Source organism: Thermobia domestica, unplaced genomic scaffold (genome assembly GCF_964235325.1).
Source record: "Thermobia domestica unplaced genomic scaffold, izTheDome1.hap1.1 HAP1_SCAFFOLD_638, whole genome shotgun sequence".
Classification (NCBI taxonomy): Eukaryota; Metazoa; Arthropoda; class Insecta; order Zygentoma; family Lepismatidae; genus Thermobia; species Thermobia domestica.
The window spans coordinates 35,556-57,680 of record NW_027656348.1 but is presented as its reverse complement, the minus strand read 5'-3'; the positions used below and the strand labels follow the sequence as shown (position 1 = coordinate 57,680).

Here is a 22,125-nt window from a genome sequence, read left to right as displayed (position 1 = left end):
TTTGCGTGTGTTGTGCCGCGATTCTCATTCCTCATGGCCAGAATATATTGTGCAAGCTTGTTTGTTGTTGAATTATACTATTAGTGCTAGTTTGGGAATAGCGCCCGCAGAGTTGCATCTTAACATCAAGCCAGAAGAATTTACATTGTCACATTTTGGAATTGTGAAAAACAACGAAACAGTCGATGAGCAAGAAGGTATAGATTGGAATGGAAAATTAATAATGGCTGACTTACGGCGAAAGAAAATCATTCAGCAACGTAACGAAAAGTTGAACGTTCATCAGAGAGCTCGAAGAACTTTGTGTGAAGGTGACTTAGTTTTCTTACGTCAGTATAATATTAGTAGCTTGGTAGACAAACGTATAGCCAAACTGTGTGAAGTGTACCGTGGACCTTACTTACTGTGGAAACAAGTTGGTGAAAATGTGTTTGAAGTATTGGATCCGCCAAGTGGCAAATATATCGGATTTCAGAATGTTTCTAGAATGAAGCTGTGGAGACCAACACCAGCTACTAGAAAAAAATGGCTAGAAATTCTGAAGAAGCATGTGGATGAAGAACAGTTCAGTGACATCTTAGAGAGAGCCGAAAAGGAAGCCAACGGAGATTACATGAACGAAGAAGAAGAGGAAAGTAAAGAAGATCAATTGTGTAGTATCAATAATGAAGATCGAGAAGTGAGAGTACATTCTAGTTTTGTCGACGAAAATATTTTGTGGTATGTACGACATGGTTATTTAGATGAGCGAAAGTTGTTGAGTTTATTAGAGAAGTATTACCATTAGAACTTCGAAGAAGTCAATTTGAATTTAGAGATATGTCAGGAGATATTAGAGTAATATACACGTTTATTAGAGTATTCCTTTTGTTGTTATTGGAACAACATTAAAGTTTTACCTTAAGACCTACGACCACATTTCGCCATGAATTTCATGTGCATCGTTTTCTTTTTGTCTTCTATAAAACTCTATGGGGTTTCCTTAGTATAACTTGTTTTTGTAACCACATCTCTGTGTGTCTTCGTGGTCGTACTTACAGTGGGTAGGTTTATATGGTTTTTGTGGGTTGGCTCTTCTTCATTTAGTCGTCAGACCATCCCTAAGCTGGATACAGGTTGGCATCTGTAGACATCTGACATTGCCTCAATATAATTCTCCATCATTCGAGCTTATATTGGTTTATTTCACTCTTCATTATAGTATTCATGTAACAGTCATCATTAAGGTTATATATCTATAGGCTTATTATATTATCTATATATATATTTTTATTCAGCATCATATCCTATATAGGTATATCTTAGTATTAATTTATCATGTACCATGTACTTATTTGATGAAGTTGCACGAAGGCGTTGAGGATTGGGGCGTGCTTGTCGTAGTTTGTGCTCGTGAAGTGATTTGAAAAAAAAAAAAAAAAAAATGAGTGAAAGAAGAAATACTTACATTTCTTTTGTTAACCCATCCTAAGTCAACTTCCTTTTAACCATAATTATGTTATTTTAACCTTATTATAGTAATTACATGTAACACGTAGAAACATACACTTGATATCCATACACGAAGAATACAACACAAGGAAGAACACACGTAGGTCCAAACAATAAGAAGAACACACATTCTATTCACTTCCACTTAATACGAATGCAGCAGAAATAAATTCAGCACATTTTAAGTAAAAAAAAAAAAAAAAAAAAAAAAAAAGGTAGAAAGGAAGATGCAAATTATACGTTAATAAGTTTACACGCAATAAGTTACAATATTTCATGCATCTTCATATTAGCGCCGAATTTCGAAAATTAGTCCTGCGCTAAAAGGGACTATGGCATGCAGAGATCTTCTAGAACTTCCGCCGATGGACCTAGCCCTATCCAATGGGAAGAGGATAGGAGCAGAAGATTTAATCGCCGAGTGTTCATTCAGTCGAAGAGGATGGCCTCTAGACTGGACCTTGTTATGGAGCATGGTGTAGATTGTGAATAGTGAATAACTTGGACAGTGTGACGTGTGTTGATAGTAAAAGTATAAACAGCGTGTTATAAATGAACAGTAAAGTGTTGTTATTCGAACTGGAAAATATATCTATATTTATTTCAATATTCATTTTTCTTTTTATGTTCAATTAATTGCAAAGGTAAAAGTGTTCCTAAAAGTTGAAATTAATTCATTGCTTGAAGTGTTTTCTCATTTCATCCACATTATTTACAATATTTTAGTGTATGTGTTATATATCCTATTTCTTTAAGTATTAAGTGAATTTACATTTGAACTAATAGGACTATAATAAATATATTTCTATATATTTATTGATATAGTACATATTTATGGACTGAATAAACATTTTATTTTAGTGAGTGCAGTGTTAACCAAGCGTTAATGTGAACTATGGCCCAAGTGAAGAGTGCTTCAACAACTTACAGTGTGTCCTCGTCATACGCAGACACAAACTATAAGTGTTGCCAGGGTTCTTAGGATAAACGTATCTCATCAGAACTTTACCTATCAACTGTTCGGGTGCCATTTGTGATAAACTCATTTATTCATCATTTTGACAATATGCAGTTCAAGCAGTTTAACTCTCTTTTTAATTTAAAGGGACTAGCATATACTAGCAGACGACGTTTCTATATGTGTGTGTGTGTGTGTTCTCTCACTCCGAAGATGCGTGTGGGTGGCGTGACCTTGATCAACACTTCTTCAGCCAATCACAGATCAGTCCGCTCTTACGTCATCCAACACGTGAAACTCACGCGAACAGCGAGAGCTAAAGAGACTTGGCGATAGGCAACGCCATTCGGCGCCCAAAAGGAAGAACGTACAACAGCTCATTCTACCCTGCTGCAGCAAGACACTGTTTCATTATGTTCTGCAATTAATCAAATCGAGTTATATTTCACATTTCAGGACACATCCATTACTATTACCTTTTTTAATAGTTATTTCTTCATGTAAAGTTATGTAAGTATCAATATAATTAAAATTTTCGAATCGATTGACGAGTATTTTCTGCGATTGTGCATGTCATCCCCCTCACGCCTCGTGGTGATTCGTTTGGGTACATGGTGCAAAATTTACCTTTTTACTTATTATGTGTGTAATTCATTAATTTTCCGAAAATATGATGCTGATCTTTTTTTTTTTGTGTCTCTAAAAGTTGTACGTAGAATTTTTGCTTACGTGTAGTTGACGTTGAAAGGAGCTTTCTTCGGATAACTTGTTTCATCGTCAACGCTCGAGCAAACGTCCTATTTACAACTATCAAATATAATGCTTGCTCTATCTGGATCACCATCCTATGGAGTAAACATTATAATTTTTGTAACAGAAAATAAGAAGAAATGTTTTGATTTTATTGTGCCTAACACTCGTAAATCATAATTTCAATATTGGAATTTTCTATAATCAACATCTTAGAGCAGATATTTGTTGTAAAACTATCATTATTATATTTAAAAATGTATTAGAAATAATGACGGTTCGATAGAATAAGTATATAAAAAAATATATATGTTTTTTTATTTTGTAAATTAAAATGAAATTACTTGTTGCTTTTAGAACGCAACACTAATAGTGCAGCTTTTTACGTTTCTTTTATTATTTTATTGGAAGAACAACTTACACAAATCCTTCCTTATTAGTTATATTTCACTTTCTCTTCTGAATAAATAAATGTTTATTACCAGAAAATAGTCAGTATTTGTTTTCATAAGTTACTTAAACTCGAACTTTGGGTAGTCAAAAATTTACAGTAAACACTTTATATTATCTCTGCTTATTTATAAATGTTGCATTATGTAAATCTAGAAAAGAAGTAAAGCTATGAGAAAACTTCGTCTTACGCGTATTAAACTGACGAAATATAATTTTGTGAGATCAAAGGTGGATTCTGAGGGAAGAACGCACTGAAGGTTTTGAAACATTTTTGAAAAAATGAAAAATCGTCAGTTTTCGCATCATGAAACATTTTAAGACAATATTTATTACGAATAAATTTTACGGCTAAACAACGATGTAGGAATAAGTGGAGTATATTTTTATTACGAATCGGAAAATATTCATCATTTTTAATAAATTTAAATTTTAAATAATAGAATGGAATATTTGTACTCTACGAACTCGATGTGTGTTCTCTGCACTTTATATATATATATATATATATATATATATATATATATATATATATATATATATATATACAGAGAGAGAGAGAGAGAGAGAGAGAGAGAGTTGATTTTGATTTTAACGTCCCTTTCAGCAGCGAGGCTATATGACACGGGACCAACTGATTAACGTGGAATCCGAACTACATTATCTCCCGCCGGGAATCGAAGCCAGGTCTCCCATGCCAAAGGCGCGTATGCTAACCGCTTAGCAACGAAGGAGCACGCAGAAGGGGAGAGAGAGAGAGAGCGAAACACTATGTAAATATTTACTTCCCAGCTTGAAATATTAGAAAATTTTCTGGTTCCCGAAAGCTAATTGGAAAATTATAATTTGTTGCTAGCTAACTTTCCTCTACAGGAATTGAATTTTATAGCTCAATATGCAGTTAAATATAGTGGAAAATTTTTCACCAAACATCACTATACATAACATCCAAAATTGTCCAGCTTATGGAAAGTTATTTTCCACTTGTTTCTACATCGTAATGAAAATTTTCCGATCTATGAAAATTCCTTTCATTTTTTTCTACAGAGCAATAAAACTTTCCGACTCAAAAAGTTCTTCAATTTTTCCATAGAAGACAGAAAATATTTCGATTCATAAAAAAATGTTTCACTTGTCCCTACATAGTACTGAAAATTGTCTGACCCATGAAAATTTTCATACTCTTTGAACGATCTTTCACTTTTTAACATTTCTATACATGAATTCAATCAGTTTTATGATTACTGAGGAATTGTTACTTGATTACTGATATTAAAAAAAAAAAAAAAAACCGGAAAATTTTCCAGAAAAATATAGCGGATAATTTTCCACCTCACTAATCGCAGTATCATATACGAGGATATTCACTCAACTTTGAAGATTGAATTAATTGCAGTAGAGTTCATAATGAAATATTATCTCGATCTTTCTAAGTGTTACAGTGACTGGGTCCCACATTAGTTTACACATTAGCAAAAAGATAACCGCGTGGAGTGGTGCCAGTACATACTTAAAAGGTTTTCGCAGCTGGAAAGTGAAGACGTTTATAATATCGTTACAGGTGACGAAACATTTATTTACAACTATGTCCCAGTAACAAAACACTAGTCGACAGTATAATGTTTTCAAAATGAAACTCCACCTTCAAAAATGAAACGAGGAATCAGCATGGGTAAAGGTATAGAGCCATCTTTTTTCTTTAAGACCGACCATGTAGCAACTAAACAATTAGAGAATCGACGTACACTGACAGCAGAATGGTACATTACTTATTACCTTCCGATTGTCTTTGAACCGTTTAAACCTGCCTACCAAAAGTTCGCACCATCTAACTTTTTTCTTCATCATGACATTACACGGCCACACACAGCAGGAAAATTTTAGAATTTCTAGAAGAAAGTGGAGTCCACCGCACCCAGCTTACTCTCGACATTTAGCTCTATGTGACTTTCTCTTCTTCCCAAAGTTGAAAACAAAGCTTCGAGGATGCCGCTTTTAAACAACTGAAGAGGCTATCGCAGCCTATAATAATGAAGTTTCTTATATTCCAAAAACTGAATTTTTTTTTTTTAAATTGCATCATGGTTTTCAAAAATGAGAAAGTTTATTGATGCTTGTGAGTACTTTTGTGAAAAACTGTGAAAGGTATTAGGTAAATAAATTGATTTTTCAAAGAGTGTGTAAAAACTTTCAACGTACTTCTCGCATATAGTCATCAAATATCATCACTAATCTCTCATCCCGATTAATTATTTACATTATAGACTCTTTAACGACTTTGTGAGATCCTGACGACTCCTACAGATTGTGGTAAACTTAGCTCCGAACCATTATGGTAAAATTAAGAGCCCCTACGAAATTTGAACGCGGGCCCACGCTCACTGTAAAAGAGCGCAAGAACGCTCTTTAATGTGGGTAACCTAGATCCCTTCTCCGCTGTTTCAACAGTATTTCTTTATGTACGTCAGCGTGAGAATCACAAGAATTAAAACTTCCTAATAAATGGAGTCTATGAAACAATATTTGAAGTAGTTTCTCACCAACTGCTTTCATTGAGATGTGACCGCGTGATCGTGAGTCCTTAATGAATAAACAGAACTCTAATTAACTTTTGCATCATTAGATTTTAATCTACAATCAAGGTTACTGAATCGAAATCTGAAATCAGTTTCTCTCTGTCTTTCAGTTAGGTGCTAGGATAAAATTCCTAAAATGCCAAAAGCTAACCAAACGGAAAAGACCTGCTAGTTTCAGAGTGATAATATTGAAAGTGAAATCATAAATTAAGTATTGAGATAGTCATGTCTCACACTAATCAAAACACAGAAGAGACCAGCTGTATTGTTCCTTATTAAGCATTTTCCAAAGGGTGTCGGGTTTGATATCTGGTAGGGACATAAATGTTTCCACGTTAAACTGATGGTCCCAAACTTAGAAGCTCAAACCTCCTTCTGAACAGAACACCTGTCATCGCGTTATTCGCGTAATAAATTCCTATGCTAAGCATTGCGTTTTTTTTCTCGCTAATACAAATTTGCAAGCACCCGTGTTTTTAATTGGTTACTTTCTCTTACTCGCTAGAAATGCATTTATTTCAGTAATTATCAGCCGGAGTGCCGCGGCTCACTAGTGAATCTGGATGATTGATCAAAGCCACGAATTTAAAGAAATTAATTGTCAGTAGCCTGCTGATCTAATATAAGCACATCGTTAACAATTCTCGATGAGTAGTAAACTTATCTACCTTGCAAATAGTTCTTAAGACTATTGGCAAAATCTAGCAGAAATCTCTTGTTGATTATACTCTTTCAAGGATACTGCTTTTCAGACATCTCTCTTACAAATTGCGATGATTTCCCTCAGGATTACGTGTGACCCTGAAAACAAAGACCTTTTCGAGGTAAGGTATACAACTAGTTACCTGTAAGAGCGTTATCAGTGCCGCGAAACAAATTAGAGTGAGAACCACTTGTCGGTTTTACACCAAACCTCGGATATTCAATCTAAACGGATCTAAACGGGATATTCCTGGAATATTCCGTGCTATGTATGTAGTTAAGGTATTATCCTGGAAAACGTCAGTCAATGTGACGGGCAGTGGGCATTCTCAATTCTGAGTCGTTATCCACTAGACCATAGGCTCAGGATAATACGGTTTGACGTTTTAATAAGTACATACGATTTATTCAAGTTTCAACATTTCAGTAACTGTGAGTTTTTTCTAGTAAGTGGTTGTAAGCAGGGTGCGAATTACCGGGGGGGATGAGGGGGATTTCCCCCCTCAATCACATTTTGTTCCCACCCAAAGAAGTCAGCTGAAGTATCCTCACCGGGGATGCTCGCTTTCCCCCTCAAACTATGCTTAGTATAACTCCAAATGTCACTGATTTTTGTTATTTCTTGTAAATTTAATCTTCTAGCTGTATTTCGAAATGATCGATGTAAACTGTTCAGTTTTGGTCATTTCTACTTACCACCTAATTACCCACTATTTTCAACGTTGTTTTGTAGAACTATATTATTATGACTACGGTTGTTACTTGCAACTGTACCTTCGTACCCTTCAGTTCGTCATCGTTTGTGAATTTGAATGTACTAATTGCGTATAACAAAGCCACATATAGATTTATAAATGTTCTTAGCGGTTGGCCAAGAAGAAGTAAACAAATAGCTTCTTCTACCATACTTGGCGAAGTTTGGATATGTCATATTCATCCTCTATATTTGTATCGATTATCATCTTATTTTAAGTTTTGTTATAACATGTTATTTCATTTTCCAGTGTACTCTTTGTTAGCACATGGTCTTCATTCCCTAGTAGGTTGTGTGTATGCAACTCAAAAGTTGCATTTAATTTGTGATAATTAGCATAGTAATCACTGCTTTTACAGTTTACGGAAATGAACTTTTGAAACTGTACTCAAAATCTGAGATATAGGTACTCTCTCGTAAGTATATGTTAACGTACACGCTGGGGGATACGCTCCTAGTGAGCAGACATGTTAATGAAGGTGATTTTTAGGTGAATAAGCGAATAATTCAAAATTTGTTTCAGCATCTGTTAATACGAGTGGTTCTCCGTGTCATTATCCGTGTCTGTATAAGCATTTCAACTGGATCGGGTTTTTTTAAAGTTAACCCTTCATTTTTCCATCTTTTCGCTGTACAGTTTGCTGTCCACGCAATTAATGTTGTCTGAAAAACTTCAGTGTAATGTTTTACTTTATTTGAATAACGTAGCCCATAGTGAATCAACTCATCTTCAACCTAACAGTAAAGTAATTTTTAAGTGTTGACTTTCCGTGCCCACCACGGAATCGATATTTGGAGAAAAAAGTCGTGATGAGCACAGCTTTAGCGGGAAGTAGAAGCACAAGCTCGAAATTTGAATGGAGAGATTTTAAATATTTGGCCTTCGATTTGACCTTGATGTGAGAAATCGGGACCAGCAACAATCCATTTCTTATTTGATAGGCTAATATCTAGATTTTCTTTTAAAAAAAAAATGTCCGGTTTAACTGATAATTTTAGTGGTTTTCACAAGACTGAAGTAGGTTTCTTTTTCGCAACCTGTATGTATTAATGCAAAGTGGAAGCTTTAAATATGAGTGGAAAAATTTACGTATGCTTGTGATCATGGCTATCGCTCGAGCCGAATTATTAACTAAATAAACCTTAGAGAGCTACGGGGACAAGAGTGAGTACAACATTAAAACACGTTCAGAAAGGTTTAGTGGGGGTGTGTGTATGTCAGACAATATATATGTGCATAGTTATTGTCGGTAGATTTATTAAATTAATAAATCTCTTATTTAATACAGATGTCACACACACACGCACACACACACACACACACACACATATATATATATATATATATATGGGGGTAAGGCATTTATTGTCTCAGTTTGCAATTTGAACCTTCAGACTATGTCCTTTGGCCTAATTTTATCCCCCCCAATATATATTATCTAATTCGCACACTGGTTGTAAGTGTGTTACATATTTGTTTCAGTGACATAGAATCAAACAGTTTTAAAACCGCAAAATTATTTACACCTGACCGGAATCGTAGAGTTTGCATTTAATTTGTAAGTCCATGAGGCAACTTTGATTCAGGCCGGGCGGATAATAAAGGAATGAATGGGTAGAATGAAGAGTTGGCGAACACGGAAAGACCATGAGAAACCTACAGTTACGGTGTTTGTCCACCACAAGTCCACATGACATAAGTAGGGATCAAAATGACAACGCATAGAACCAAATGTGAGCTTTACCGTTGAGCCACTACGGCTCTACGCAGAAATCGTCTAATATCGTATCGTGATAGAATTTTGAATTAATTTATTTTGTTTGTTGCCGTTTCGAAGTAAATCAGAACAGAAATTGGTTTACCTTTTGAACAAAGGAAGAATACAAATACTTTTGTTTAGTGTTTCTTCGAAGTAAGCAGGAACAAAGAATAGTTTCCTTTGAACAGCGGAGGAATATAAATTAGTTTTTTTTTTTTATTGCCTTTCGAGGTAAGCGGAAGCAGATATTAGTTTATCTTACAAGTAGCGGAAGGATACAACTAGTTATGTTTATTACTGTTTCGAAGTAAGCGAGAACTAAGAGTAGATACACGCAATTTCTAATAAAGAAATAAATTTTAAAAAACGTCCGCAAATTCTGTATTAGTGCAAAATTATTATCTGCACCTTTGAAAGATTATATTGCTGTAGTAAATTAAGAAGAAAAAGATTAAATTGCATATTTGCCAACACTGTATCAAACTGATGTGCAGGGCCGCCCACAGGGGGGATGTATGGCGCAAGCTGCGCCATTGAGAAAAATTTTGGGGGGGATTTTACTCTACTTTCGAACTAGCAATTATACTGTCCGAATAGCATTAAAACACGATTTTGAGAAACTAATTTTCAAAAATTTTCCGGGGTGAACCCCCGTACACCCTGCTTTGATACTCGATGAATGAAGTACCGCGCAAGTAGCCGTATGAAAGGAAAGGTTGGTTCGTTTTAAGAGAGAAGGGCCGCCCACAGGAGGGATGAATGGCGCAAGTTGTGCCATCGAGAAAAAAATTGGGGGGAATAAAAAAATTGGGGAAGAATTTTACTCTAATGTCGAATAAGTAATTTTGCTGTCGTCAAAATAACATTGAAACACGATGCGATTTTTTTTTTTAAATCTCGAGAATGAATCCCCCTACCCCCTGCTTAGAAACTCTATGAATGAAGTACCGCGCAAGTTGCTATATGAAAGGATGGCGCCAAGTTCTGGTGAACAACAGTTACAAACACTCAAGGAATCACTTTCAAATTTAGATTTGAAACTTGCCTATGTTGTCTGTTGAAAATTATAAAGTAGTTTGACATAATTGTGATCTAGTGGTAACCATACAGACAACAGCCAAGTTTCAAATCTAAATTTGAAAGTGATTCCTTGAGTGTTTGTAACTGTTGTCCACCAGAACTTGGCGCCTATTTTTGTGATTTCAATTCTTTTTAAGGCCACTCGTACTTGGCTCTTTTACAGGAATGTTTTTTGTTGAGTATCACTTCTTTTTGTAGGCTTGTTTCGAGGATATTTTCTTTTGGTATCAAACTCAATAACTTGTAACTTGCGTCTTACTTTTCATGTACAAGGGAATTATATCAGTATTTTGTAAAGAAAAAATAATACTACTAATTGTAAAAAAAAAAAAAAAAAAAAAAAGAATACCTGTGCCATACACAGTGTGTAGAAGTTTTTATACCCTTCAATATCCTTATAGAACATATTTAGTATTGTACACTACCAAGACTACTAATAAAAGTAATGCCATTTTTATAATTACTACTGCCCCTACTACTACTACAAGCATTCTATAATACTACTACAGGAAATAAAAACAACAACAAAAATAACAATGACTAGTACTATAAAAACTACTGCTACATTGGGCAATTGTTTTTAGAGGACTTGAGTTTTGAGGAGGGAAGAGATTATTAGTTTTTGGGGGGAGTGCGCCATCAGCTTTGGGGGGGATGGGCACCCCTGCTGATGTGTAATTATTAATTGCTATTTGCAATGCAGCAGAACGTTCAGACAACGCTAAACAGCTTTTACATGAAAAAGTGACGCAAATTTGTCCGAAAGAGAATATAATTAAAAGAACTGAAACACAAAGCTACTTCAACGAGGTAATTCTTTTCTTTTATAAGACTGACTCGAAGAAGAAGGGCAAGATGTCTGGAGATCAGATGGATGTGTCCGAGAGTCGGACCTACGGCGGTTATGGAGGTCCCGATGCCGTCTATATCAAACTGATCTCGTGTGATGGCCATCAGCTCATCGTGAAAAAGTAAAACGCAATGGCCTCGGAACTACGAAAGCCATGCTAAGTGGACTTGGGTCTTTTGAAGAAACCGAGACCAACGAAATTAACTTCCATGAGATCCCGTCGCATGTTCATCAGAAAATCTGTGACTATTTCTCCTACAAAGCTCATATGAAGGTTTGGCATCGTATTTTCACATCGTCATTACTTATAAGATATGATTTTTCTTTTCTTTTTTCGATAATGTAACAAAAATTGAATGCTGTGCTTACAATATGTGTCTACTCACATGTTTATTTCTGCTCCAATTTCAAATTATAGGTTAGCAAATTCACGAAATACTGTTATTCATTGTGTTAGGCACTGATTTATTATAAATTCGTTTGCAGAAAATAAACTGCCTTAAAATTCTATTTATGTAATATATAGTTATTTATTCTGACTTGAGTTCGAAGTGAACAACATTTCAATGCGTTTTCTCGTTTGTTGTTCCTTATCCTTCTGACTTTGAAAACATAACTAACGGAAGTTAAATTTAAGATTTATCATCTTGTGCCGTAGCGCACACAAACAATTTCCGGTCGCGCTGTAATCTAGCTTTACACGAACGATTACATGCACCGAAATGGATATTTTCAAAATATTACTGCTGAGTAATTAATAATGTCTGCAGCACTAAATTACACACAGTTACTAGTAGTGCCATGTTACACCAAATCCACTGTTTCGATCGTGAAAGTGCAAAACATCCTATCTCTACTTTTTATGGAATTTTAGATTTTTGTTGCATTCAATTCCCCACATCTAAATCTACTTGTGTGCAAAAGCTAGTAAACGAAAACCCAATAAAAAGAACGTGAAAAAAATAACTTTTAAAACCTCGTATAGCGTATAAGATAATGTAAAAGCAGAACTTTTTTTTTTCTCCTGAAAAGTTTGGTTTTGATGAGTTTCGAGGTTTTACACTTTCGTCGTTGAATGCGTTTTTTTGTGGTTTTTAGCTGACTCATTCACTGATATAAATCTTTGGTTTGTTCCCAACTAGCTATAGTGACCGCAACGACTCGTGAAGCCTGGGCTCTACACCAATCATAGAACTGCTTTTCCTCACGTGTGATGTATCGGAAGAATTCGGTATAATTTGTGGCGCTGCCTTTCCGAACGTACACTTGAGAAAATGTAAAACAACAGAAGTGCAAAATTTAAACATTATTTTTAAAAAATCTAACACGAACACTAATGATTATTTGAATTAAACTATAACAATAATAATAGCAAAAATATAAAACAATAACAGCAAAAATAAACAAAACGAAACTTAGTGGCAATCCGACAACGCTGTACCCAAAGATGATGTTCTCCGTATAGCATGAGAGACGACACTGACAAAATTTCGTGGGTGGGGGTTGACGGCCGGAATACACCCTCGTGTTGTATTGGATCCTGAAATAGGTAGATCTAAGTCAGGCTCCACGACAGTGCGATCACTATAGAAATACAAAAATAATTAAATAAATAAATGAACTTTTTTCTTCTTTTGTTAAAGGTATACGAAATTACTTCTTCTTAAGTACTGGAAGTCCTGTGATCTTGAATCCTGTTGATTTTGTTTTGGGCGTAATTACGTTGTTGGAGAAAGAAGGATATCTATCAAGTGGCTCCACAGAAATATTAGAGCACTGGTTGCGTAAAAATAATTCTGTGTTTGTCCTCAACTTGTTCACTTTGTCAGGTTTGTTTTGAATGTTTCTTTTTATCAAATACATGATTTGATTTGATGTAGCCTTTATTGTATTCTTCTTCTTCTTGTAAAATTTTGATTTTGTTTTATATTGGAATACCATTTTTATGCAGCTAATTAACTAAATGCTTTAGAATTTACTTTTATTTGATTGGTAAAAAAAATGACAATATTTGATTTATGCATATCGGTCCGAAATCCAGGAGAAAATTTACTAGTGTCATAGAGTAAACGACACTATAGTCAATTGCTGGTACTTAATAAGAACACTTAGATCATAGTTACTAGTGGAAGAGACTTATATTAAAATATGGTAGAGCTTATAGTTGTTGATTAAAGAACTACATTAATAGGGATAATAAATTATTTATTTATATACTTTTAATTTGTTATGTCTTTGTGACTGAGTGGTAAGATAAAAATTTAGTAATGTACGTTTATAATCATAATAACAGAGAATAAAGTCGACTTACGTTGGGAATTCTTGGTATTTATATTTATAAGACTTATTATGATATAGTTATCATGCTGGACTCTGCCAGGATGGAATATCTTTCTTTAACGATTATGCCCTTTACGCTAAGGGAGAAGAATGATTAAGGCAAGTGAATGATGATAGAAGAGTTGGTGGAATGAGGATGTGGAAGGAAACGGAAGTACCCTAAGAAAAGTAGGGATCGGCAAAACCGCTTTTTATAAAAACCGAAAACAGGTTTCTATAAAAACCGAAAACCGGTTTCTATAAAAACCGAAACCCGAAAAACCGACATTTCGGTTTTATCCAAAACCGGTTCGGTTTTCACCGAAACTGGTTTCGATGAAAACTTTTCGAAAACACATAAAACTATTTCTGTAGAAATGGATTCGGTTTACGGAGAACAACGAAACACCATTCTGGTCAGAAATAGAACAAATTTTGGAAAAAAAAAAAACGAAATCGGTTTTGAAGAAAACCGAAACCGAATCAGGTGAAAAAACGAACAGGTTTTTGGAGAAAACCGATAACCGGTTTCGGAGAAAACCGGTTTTCTAAAAACCGAAAAACCTGTTTTTGTGCCCACCACTAAAGAAAACCCACGAACACGATTTTGTCCACCACAAACTTAGTTGGCCAGGATCGAAAGAGGGACCCTACGTACCATAAGTTAAGCGCTCTACTACTGAGCTGCCGTGCCCCCCTCTCCCAGGATGGAAATTGACTGTCACGAGACTCAAATAAATTCAGTGAATGACTATATAAGTGAGAATCATGCTAACTGCATGACTTGAGTGATCACGAACATCTGTATAATCAGGGGTGTCCTTCGTTCTTTCTTTGTGAGAAAGACGTAGCGGAAGAAAACCTTCTTCCATATAAGTAAGGGATTCACAAACGCAGAAAAGTAAAGTTCTTAAATTATGAAATTAGTGGAGGTTGAGGAAAGTTTCTCAACTTAATACAAATGTTTTTTGTTAATTGGAAAGAAAGAACACATGGCTATGATGTAAACAATTGTGACGTTTGCTTGTTTCAAAGTTATGTGAACAATACGTCTTAGGTGACATATCGATGTTCGAAGGTGGTGGGTGAAAAAGCGACAGAACTTTCTTGGTTACCTTTATAGAATGAACTTCTGTTGATGTTCCTTCTGTTGATTGAAATAGAAATCTCGTTTGTCCACGTACGACCCACGTTCAGAAGTCCTTCCACGATCCAACAACCCACGGAAGGATTCTGAAAGTTCAAAACAGTAGTGGTGTTCAAGATCCTAGTCTCTGCTTTCTGAATGGCTGATGGAAACAATAAAATAAATAAATAAATAAATAAAACTCTTCAATTCAATAAATTCAATAACCTCTCATTCAACTCCTCGCTAGCAAGAGACATATACAGGGTATCACTAGTTAGTATGTCTATCTCTATTGATATCAACTTTTATTCTTGTAGTTCCTTTGAGGGGGGGGGGAGTGTGACCCCCTCAAATGCAGAGTAGGAGAGGAGACACTAAAAATACCCAACTTTCCCCCACGCCTCTCCCCGCGGTACCTCCCATATGGATGAAATGCACATCATTGGAAAATTTCATCCTCTCTGAAGAGATTGACACCTAAATCATCTCTCTAGGTTAATTAGGAGCTGAGCTACAAAGGTTTAAACTGCTGTCTCTGTATCAGAGACAGCTGTCCCCTAAAGGTTAAGTGTAAAGACATTTACATTGTACGGGTGAATAATAATAAAAAAGAGGAAGTATCAGCGAAGTATGCAGTTGTTTCAAAATTCACTCAAATATAATATTTCTACTATAGTTCAAGAGGATCGATCAGAATAATTTTCATTTAAGTGCATCTATCACAGTGACAAGAAAATTTCATTATGGACTTTTCGTTCTAAGTCACTTCAATTTGGCAAGTATAGTGTTTAGTGAGCCATACTTTCTCTTATTAATACAGTTTTGTTCTTTTCCTTCATATAAGATGGTAGACATCTTTAAATAGATTTAGAATTTAGATTTACAGTAAATACCAAGAATTCTTAAATTATTGCCACAACATTTGATGTGATTAGTAGCTGCGAAAATTTCATATCTACCATAGAAAAAGATCTTCAGTTCAAACTTACGGCAATTGAAAACATTGACACAAACCAAGATAAGCTTTAGATCATAAAAAAACAGTACCGTTTTATTTGGCCCATTTTCAAACTAAATGTTTCGTGCGAATTGAGTTAAACTTGTTAAAAATGTATGATTATTCAATCAAGATATATATTAATCTTACTTTTTTCCCTTTTCTTTCTTCAGAAACAGCGAAAGACAAATTTGATCATCTAGAATTATATGCGAATGTGGCTTTTGTATTAAGACTTATGTTTTCACAGAGACTTGAGACTTACAGTCCCAATGAGGTAAGACTTTGTGAGATAGTTCTTAAATATAAGAAATAAATCTTGTCATACTTATACCATAATTAAGTCTAATCTTTAAAAAAAAATCACATGCTGTGATAGTGACGCACCTTGAGGGTAGTCACATTGGTAAAGATTAAATTAGTTTGTAGCTATAAAAGTTTAAAGTGTACACGTGTGTCTTCCCTCAATAGCCATCATTGTCAGAGGAATTCTAAATAATGACAGTGTCCATTTTCTACTTTTTCGGAAAGAATCTATTGACGAAACAGAATAACATTATAAAATCATAAAACTAAAACAAGATATCGTGTATTTTTTGCTTAATGTAATGGAGTCTCTTTTAATTAATTTAATGTTGGTTAGAAACAGGGATGTTTTAATTAAACATAATTTATTTTAAGAACTTTCAGTAACAACATATATAATTTTGTATAATTTTTAATCTCAACATTCCGTCTGTATAATAATATTTGACTTCGCATAAGAAAAAATAATTCATCGTCGTACATTATGGTTAATGTGTAGGTTCTCAAGACTTCCAATCTTACAATATAACAAAATACGCGTTATTGGAGCAAAGCTCCTATTTACTCACTTAGGCGTTAAGTTACCAGGATACTTCTCCGAAATGCCTGAACAGTTCTCTACCAATTTTGACATGATGATGATTCGAGAGCACGCGCTGAGTGTCGCAAGGGGTTGCATGTCCCGATCGGACACATCATTGAGGAATAATCACCGAAGAACTGAATCTCAGAGACGCCTGAGCCGTTCTTCATCACATTTGACACGGTGATTTGAGAACAAGCGCTGAGTATCGTAAGGGGTTGCATGTCCAGATTGGACATACCATTGAGGAATAATCGCCGAAAAACGGGAATAATCAATAAAAGACAATCGCTTAGTTCCAAATTTTAATAATTCTATATCTAGTTCAAATATGTTTTCTAATCCATTAATATTTTTACGTTCCGTATATTCAGTTATCTTCCGTGAATTTTCAACTATGGTTATCACAGATACACGTGACATAAATTGTTATGATGAAACGTTTTTTGTAGAAAGACGTATTTAAGAAAGTTTTACTAGGAATAAGTAGATAAGAAACGGTCTTAGTATAAAGCCATAGGTAAACAAGGTCTCAGTAAGAGCATGTAGGTAAGAAAAGGTTGTAGTAGGCAACCGTAGATAAGAAAAGTTTTTAGTAAGAAGCGTAGGTACGAAAACTTTTAGTAGGAAGACATGGATAAAAACGGTCTTAGTAGAAAGACGTACGTGAAGCAAGATTTCAGTAGAGAGACGTAGAGAAGAAAAGGTTTTGGTAGAAAGAAGTAAATAAGAAAAGATTTTAGTAAAAAAACGTAGATAAGAAAGGTTTTAGAGGAGGTCTTAGGTAAGAAAAAGTGTTAGAAGACGTAGCTAAAATAAGGCCTTAATGGGAAGACATAGGCAAGAAAAGGTATTAGTAAGAAAACGTAGGCAAGAAAAGGTAGTAAGATTTAGCTAAGAAAAGATTTTGGTATGAATAAAATATATGATACTAACGATATGTAAGCATTTATTTTATTTGTTTACTTGTTTCAGGTTACATTGCTAACGCTAATACTAAATGAAAGCCGAGCTCTACTGGCAGAAGCTACGTCGAAGATAAACATTGCATTACAGAAAATGGATAAAAGCACTTCATGTCCACCATCCAAATATTTCGGAGACGCAAAATGTACTATACAAGAGGTTATAAAAGATGATTCAAAAGAAAGCTTGAGTGTAGACGATGCATTGAGGCTTGTAAAATCTGTGTGTCACGAATTTAAAAATAAAACAAAAGCTAGTCTTCAAGTGGATAGCTTACCGAAAATGGAACCCGTAGAAGTGCCTGAAATTGAAGACGAGAACTACGAAACTAGTGTTATTAAGTGGTTAGAAGAATTAGAAAGTCGTCGGCGTAATTTGGTGAAAACAATTGTTGCTTTACAACAACGATTAGGTGAAGTGTCTGATGGAGATGTTCTTTTACCACATAAAGAAATTATAGAACACCGATTCATTGAAGAGATGGCGTCACTTCGTAAGTGTTTAGAAGTATCTGATAGGAAGAAAGAACACGTCGTTCGTCTCATGCAGCTCCTTTCGTTTAGAATGAACTGGCTTCAGGACACGTACAAAAAGATAATAGATGGTAATTTTGTTTTAATAAATATTGTTATATCTCTAAGGGTCCCAATGTCTCCTTTCAACAAGATAATTTTGAAATGGTTCGAAATTTCTGAATCTAGAGATTTCTTGTAATAATATTTTTCGTAATTTTTATGGTTATGCAAATATAGTGAAGTCGACGAATTTGATTATTGCTTTCATACAACAATGTTACTGTGTATAAAAATATGTACACTCATGTCCAAAATTTTTGTCGCATATCTATAAGTGTCTTCTTGTAAGAATATAATTCGATAATGATTCTGCAGGGTACTTTTAATACTGGTACTATGTGTATAATCGGGAAATGTATGTTTGTGGTAAATTTCATAGGAAAAGAATTATAAATACGAAAATTAGAATTAGTAAAATAAAATGTTGCTAAATGGACAAGAAGGTTTTATTTTCGTTTTATTGTTCTTATTTACTGCTCTTTTGACGTGAAATTTGCCACAGATATGTCTTTGCCGATTATACAGGTACTAACATTGTAAGAAATACCGTGCGAATTCGTTATCAAATTATATTCCTAGAACAGCATATTTATAGATATGCGACAATAATTTTGGACATGAGTGTACAAATGATATGGAATATTAATGAATTGAATTGATAGGATGCACATTTAATAATAAAATACTAACCTTAAACTCGCACTTGAATATATTGATTTTATTTGTATACGTTTCAAGGACTGCTTATCGTCGTCCTTAGTATATTAAGGAACTTTTTCTGTTTATTTGTGGACTCTCACTAACCGTAAATTTCTGTCATTATTATACTTCGTTGACAGCATAATACAACTGTGAATTTTTAGTCCAATAAACCACTTGAAAGGCTGAGGCACTTGATAAGGAGAGTATCACAACTCTATGTAGCGTTCTATTTATGTATCTGGCTAAATACTTAGGGTATGAGGAGCCAACTTACCCTAATTCTGTACCAATAACCTTAATGGTTACGCGGGTTCGAATTACCTGTATAACGGAATATCTTGTTGAAAAGTATATGAGTAAATGATAAACACGGGTGCTTAAATGGATTCAAGGTTGGTATAGAAGAAACAACATAAATCAGGAGACGCTCAGTCTCATAAAATACCTTTATAATTATTGAAGATTTTAACAAATACAGTTTCGTAGCAAGGGAAGTAACTAGGTCGTTCCTCAAAGTAACTAGAACCAAAACACAGTCAAATATTACCATATTTACCCGATTGTAAGCTGACTTCCCGCCCCCTCCCTTTTTTGTTTTGTTTGTTTGTTTGGTTGGTTCAAAGAATGTGCCTCAGCTTAAGTATTGTTAAGACGACCGGTGAAGTAGACATCCTTTATCGAAAAATAAAATAAAATAAAATAAAACAGTAAAATATCGTCAGAAACTGTCACAAGTAAGTTTTTAAGTTTTTGCCAACCTGTGAACTCAGTATTGTCAACTCAGTGGATTTTCTTCTAATTGTACTGGATTTTAGCTTTTATCAAGAAAGAAATGCAAATTTTATATTGCTTGTTCGGATTTAGCAGATATTTTAAGTTACATAAAAAATAATAATAATAATTCAGCAGAATATATTAACACGTAGCAAGAACATTTATTCCTTATGCTTTGTAGGCTTCAGTAATAAATTATCTGTATTGGTATCATGGATGTACTAATAAATTTTAATATCTATTAACATCTTTATCCACCGTATGGGTTTGTTTATACGCACCTGCTTTTAGTTTAGGTTGGATACAGATTTTAATGTGAAACTTTCGGTAATTTAGTAATTGTAATTACGTAATTGCAGGAGACGGCAATGTGGTGAAAAGAGAGGTAGCACCACCAAATCCATCATTCATGCAGCTGGAAGCAATGATGATGGAGACAAGACTGAAAATGATGTCTGTGATAATAGACTTAAAAGCCCTCTTCTCAGCATATCTTTCACGATATGGCACCGCTCACCCAATCACAGATGTAAGTATACAGCCAATAGCATATGTCTAGGAGAATAATTTTCAAAAAAGATCATTGGGGGGGGGGGGGTATTTAGATGAATTAAAAAATAGGACATATACCTACTGCAACGTGTTATTTATTAAGAACCAGTACTGTTTCAGTGACCTCTCTGTGTCTTCAGTTGGTGTATCCTCGTGCAAATACATTTTACATCTCTTTAATTCCTATGACCAGTTAACCCTGATCAATGCATATTATCACGAGTCTGTCCTGTGGAAAGCTTAAATATCTTAAATTCTTCTCTTTATTGTTTTGGTGTTTTCTATGAAATTACTTAGTTGAAGATTTGCCGTAATTATTCAGTTTTCTTTTTTTTTTTTTTTTTTCAAGAAAAACACGTTTATATTATTTGTGTAATACATAACATGCTTCAAATCTATTTCAGCGCGTAGTTAAAATTTCAAAATCTCAAGACCCATGAATGTGTCGAATCGATGTAAGTTTTTGAGTGAGATTTTACCTTAAGTAATCTTGTTTTAGTATATTCTCTACTACAGGCGGTAGACCAAAAAAAAAAAAAAATCTAAAAACACTTTATACAGGATACGTAAGTTTGGCCCTCCACTGTACAACACGTTTTGCAGTTGCCGAACGTTTTTTTTGTTTTCAGTATGTTTTGTGGACCTTCCTCTTCCGTCAGCAGTACCAGTTCACCTGTGAGTGTCGTGGTGTGAAAGTGGAGGGGTAAAATGGGCGACCTGATCGTTGATGCCCGTCAGGTTGGAGCTTCAGTGGCAACAGTGGCAAACATTGTGGGGGTATCGAAAGGCACTGTGTCCAATGTCACGAGGGCATACACAATTCATGGGCAAACGACGTCTGCAAAACACAGCAGTGGTCGAAAGACAATCCTGTTAAATAAGGACCGGAGGGCATTAAAACGAATTGTAGCAGCTAAAAAGAAGACCTCTGTAATAAAAATTACGTCTGAACTCAATTCCGGCCTACAAAATCCGGTTTCATCGAAAACAGTGTGACGGGAACTTCATAAAATGAAAATTCATGGCAGGGCCGCTATCGCCAAACCCCTGGTCACAGCAGTAAATGCGAAGAGGCGTATCCAGTGGTGCAAGGACCACAAGGCGTGGACTCACGAGCAGTGGAAACACGTAATGTGGTCCGATGAATCGACCTTCACCTTGTTTCCAACAACCGGTCGTGTTTAGTAGAGAGAACACCGTCGCAGGCCTATGATACATTTGTCTGCTCCCAACTGTAAAGCATGGGTGTGGTTCTGTTACAGTATGGGCAGTGATATCGTGGTTTTCTGCAGGTTCCATCATAGCCATGCATAGAATGATGAATACTATGGCGTATGAGGCCATTTTGGGGGACCAGGTTCTACCCATGGTCTAAATATTGTTCCCTGATGGTGATGGCATCTACCAAGATGATTTGGCACCCTGTTACGCTGCAAAAACGGTGAAATCATGGTTTGAGGGGCATGACCAGGAGCTATCACACCTCCCTGGGTCTTACAATCACCAGATCTGAACATCCTTGAGCCATTGTGGTCTAAGTTAGAAGCGTGTTCGGTCTCATTACCTTCCACCAGCATCCCTTAAGGAACTGGAGCACGTTCTGGAGAAACAATGGTACAAAATTCCACACACCACGATTCAGGAGCTGTATACGTCCATACCACCCAAGGATCCAAGCTGTTTTGGACGCAAAAGGAGGCTTCACACCATACTAGGTATGATTTTCACACTTTTGCAAACGTTTTAGATGTTTTGTCCAACCTCTGTAAAACACGTTAAGGTTTGAGATCGATCCGTCGTACCTTTTGCCTTCAATATATTGTAAAACCTCATTTATAGGGATTGCTACGC

At 35.2% G+C, this 22,125-nt stretch overlaps 1 protein-coding gene across 1 annotated transcript in view; it reads left to right on the top strand.

The window, feature by feature from the left end:
- The window catches only part of LOC145677128 (uncharacterized), a gene marked incomplete at its 5' end in the record, with an annotated part of 85,087 nt that overhangs the window by 32,333 nt on the left and 30,629 nt on the right, over window positions 1-22,125 (top strand). The window contains 4 exons of the mRNA XM_081747773.1: window positions 13,015-13,200; window positions 15,990-16,093; window positions 17,681-18,275; window positions 20,082-20,251. Of these exons, the coding sequence (XP_081603899.1) occupies window positions 13,015-13,200; window positions 15,990-16,093; window positions 17,681-18,275; window positions 20,082-20,251 (1,055 nt within the window). The remainder of the gene's footprint in view (window positions 1-13,014; window positions 13,201-15,989; window positions 16,094-17,680; window positions 18,276-20,081; window positions 20,252-22,125) is intronic.